The sequence below is a fragment of the Miniopterus schreibersii genome, assembly GCF_964146895.1.
Source record: "Miniopterus schreibersii genome assembly, chromosome: 16".
In the NCBI taxonomy this organism is placed as follows: domain Eukaryota; kingdom Metazoa; phylum Chordata; class Mammalia; order Chiroptera; family Miniopteridae; genus Miniopterus; species Miniopterus schreibersii.
The window spans coordinates 25109162-25112334 of record NC_138116.1 but is presented as its reverse complement, the minus strand read 5'-3'; the positions used below and the strand labels follow the sequence as shown (position 1 = coordinate 25112334).

The window sequence follows — 3173 nt, the reverse complement described above, 5'->3', positions numbered from 1 at the left end:
TCTGGGTTCCTGATGCACCCCTGGACCCAGACACTCACTGGGGTTGGCACAGACCAGCCAGCCTCAGTTAGTTTGGAAGCAATGGGGAAGGGAAGAAGCATTTAGGAGGACAGTCTTCATTCATAAGAAAGCCAGATTTATGAAAATTCATAAATATGCATGATGGAATGATTTGCCTTGGTGTTCATTTAAATGATGGAATTCCCTGGTCCATGTACATTTGCATTTGTTTTTAATACTTTCCTTCGTTTTCAACCTGTGAGCAACGTATCACAGGCTTAAAGCCTGGTGTTGTGGGAACGACGCTCACCCCTTTCTCTTGCCTTCCTTTCCTGCTCGGATGCCTCTAATCCTTCCATCTCATTCCTTCCAGCTAGTGAAAATGATTGACCAGGGGAAACAAAAAAAATAACAGAATAACCAGCAGTCCAATATGTGCTTAAGAAAACAAAAAGAATCTTTATTATTCTGGTGATTTTAACAGAGCAAAGGGCTTACACCATCTCAACAGCATCTGTGGATAGGTTTGGTCCAATGTCTACCCAGAGACAGGGGCACAGTCATTCACCATCACCCTGAGCTTGAATCCACCACTGTATGCTTGACTGTGAAAGGATTTGGGGACAAGAGGGTGCTATAGTGATTTCTCAAAGAAAGCGTCAAATGAAGAAGACGATTTACAATATTTAAATGCCTTACTAAATTAAAGAAAGCTTTCAGAATGTGGTTAGTGGAGGGAGGAAGGACTCACAGGACAGGGAACTTCTGGGGTTGCAGGGACACCCCTTAGTCCGTGTCTCTGCTGCCCACTGGGACGCTGACCCTCTAGGCTGCTTCGGGAGCCTCCTCCATGTTGTTGATGTACTCTTGAACCCAGGCATTGCTGGGATTGGCACAGATACGCCGGCCCTTTTTGGTGAGAAAGCTGTAGAGAAGGCAGAAGTATTATGTAGAGGGTGAGGAAGGACACACCTGACCACCTGTGGCCCCTTCATCTTCATCCCTGTGGGCAGCTCAGAGCTGGTCCACCTTATCAAGGAATCATTCCCCAAACCTCAGGGACTTTTGCTCCTGAGTGATTTATGGAGATAACCTAAGGCCACCTCCTTTCTGCTGTCTCTTTCTCTTCTCTCTTTCCTCTACTTCTAGGCACACCTTCTCTGGCTCCCTGCAGGCCCCATGTCACATCAAGAAACAGCTCCAGTGGCCTCTCTCTTTGTCCCGCATGCACATAAGGCCCCCAGAGGGCTAGGCTTTCCCAGGACGGCTCCTTATCCAACAGCTGGTGCACTTGTGAACTGCTCCCCACTCAGACTCCTGTGTCCTCTGTCACCCCACGGATGGGCAAGGGGACTGATACTTACACAATACCACTTTGGGAGCACTGGCTGCTGGTCTTAAAATAGGCAGCCACAAATCTGCGGGGGATCTGCCGGGATGTGTAGGACATGCAGCAGGTGGATGCAATGTAACTTCTTTCTGCTGGGAACAAGGACAACAGGAGCTGTTCAGGAGTACAGGCAAGCCCCAGAGGGTCAGGAAGAAATACAGAGAGGAAGCATAGCTCAGAGATGAGGCGTGGGGGGAAAGGAAACTGGAAAGAATTTGGCTTTTTTGTTTTTCATCAATTTCCTTAGTCTCTTCTTTGGTTTGTCTCTTCATTTTGGACTCTATCTTACTCTACAGGGAACCAAACTCTAGATAGTTGACTCCCTTTTCTTAAATCTCTTTGGGGAAAATTTATTTTCTATCCATTGAATCATAAGATAACTGAGTAAAAGTAGGGACAATTCTTGGGAATAGCTAAGGTGATTCTAAAACTTACCAGCACCAATAGGATCTAAATAGACCTAGATTTTACCTCATGCTAATAAACCAATAAATAAAACTTTAATGATCTCATCCAAAGAGTAATAGAAAACCTCTCAACTCCCATCATGCAGCCCAGATCAATAGACTCCATTTGAACCCTCTTGAAGAAAACAACGTTATCTTGAAACCCTGTTCGAAGTTCTCAATTTTACATGGGGGTTCTCAGGCCAGAGGACTTGGAAGATGTGGCCTGACTTCTGGCCAGAGTGTGGGGAGCAACTGCTGTTAAAGGAAAGTGGACAACAAACTCACCTTCCTTGTAGGCATAGAGGACCCTGGTGCAGAGGAAGACAAGGACCATAGCCCCAAGGAACTTCATGATGCTGGGAAGGCAGAGGAGTGTGGGCAGAATTGAGATGGAGCTTTGGAAATTGCTTCTGCTGGCTTCCTTCTGGGATCTGCACTATCTTCCCTCCTTTTATAGGCAGCCCTGGCCAGTGAAAACATAGAGATTGGAAGTGTCTAAGCAAGACATTTTACGTATAGTGGTGTCATGTGAGTTGTACAACCCAGAGTTGCCTGTGGTTACTACAGAGATTTAGGGTACACACAAGAATGGTTCAATTGTTAGTTTGATTGGGATGCTTATGAGGAAGTTGTTTCTCCAGATGGGTGACCACTAATTGTCATTGCCCAGGGATCATGCTTAGCTGTTTCCTTTTCGTGTGACAGATCTCTCTGAAGTGGAGGTCACCACCTCGTTCCATAGAGCAGAGTGCTCTGATGTACTTCCACAATTGTTCTGACCAGTGACGTGAGTAATAATGCCACTGAGTCTCAAGCAGCATAAACCAAGGTAGTCACACTGTAGATGGAAAATACAGAATCGGGAAGCCTGGAGGTACAAGAGTGGTTAAAGTATGGATTAGCCTTCCAGTAATTGGTCTATTTATCAAACATTCACCATAGAGCTACAATGATATAACACTGGATGTAGTCAGCAGTCTTAAAAATGTCCATATTCACCCAGCTGGCATGGCTCAGTGGTTGAATGTTGACCTATGACCCAGGAGGTCACAGTTTGATTCCCGATCGGGGTACATGCCCAGGTTGGGAGCTCACTCCCTAGTAGGGGACATGTAGGAGGCAGCCGATCAATGGCTCTCTCTCATCATTGATGTTTCTCTCTCTCTCTCCCTCTCCCATCTTCTCTCTCTGAATCAATATAAACATATTTTTAAAAAAGTTCATAGCCTTTGAACCAGAAACTCTACTTCTCATAATCTATCCTATGAAAATGACCTCACAAATGCAGAACATATTAGGGACAATGGTGTTTGGTACAGTTTATCTATGATCAA

General features: G+C 45.4%; 1 protein-coding gene across 2 annotated transcripts; it reads right to left on the bottom strand.

Annotated features, from left to right (window-relative positions):
- Window positions 1–434: 434 nt before the first annotated feature.
- LOC308569009 (C-C motif chemokine 3-like) lies at window positions 435–2259 on the bottom strand. Of its 2 annotated transcripts, none has more exons than XM_081162374.1 (3): window positions 2125–2259; window positions 1365–1482; window positions 435–925 (listed from the first exon to the last, which is right to left on the bottom strand). In XM_081162374.1, the coding sequence occupies exons 1-3, from the start codon at window positions 2189–2191 to the stop codon at window positions 826–828; spliced, it is 285 nt and encodes a 94-aa protein (XP_081018500.1). In that variant the 5' UTR covers window positions 2192–2259; the 3' UTR covers window positions 435–825. The 2 variants fall into 2 exon arrangements, with proteins under 2 accessions (XP_081018500.1, XP_081018501.1); XM_081162375.1 differs by having other exon boundaries at window positions 1365–1479; window positions 2125–2258.
- Between the last annotated feature and the right edge of the window lie 914 nt (window positions 2260–3173).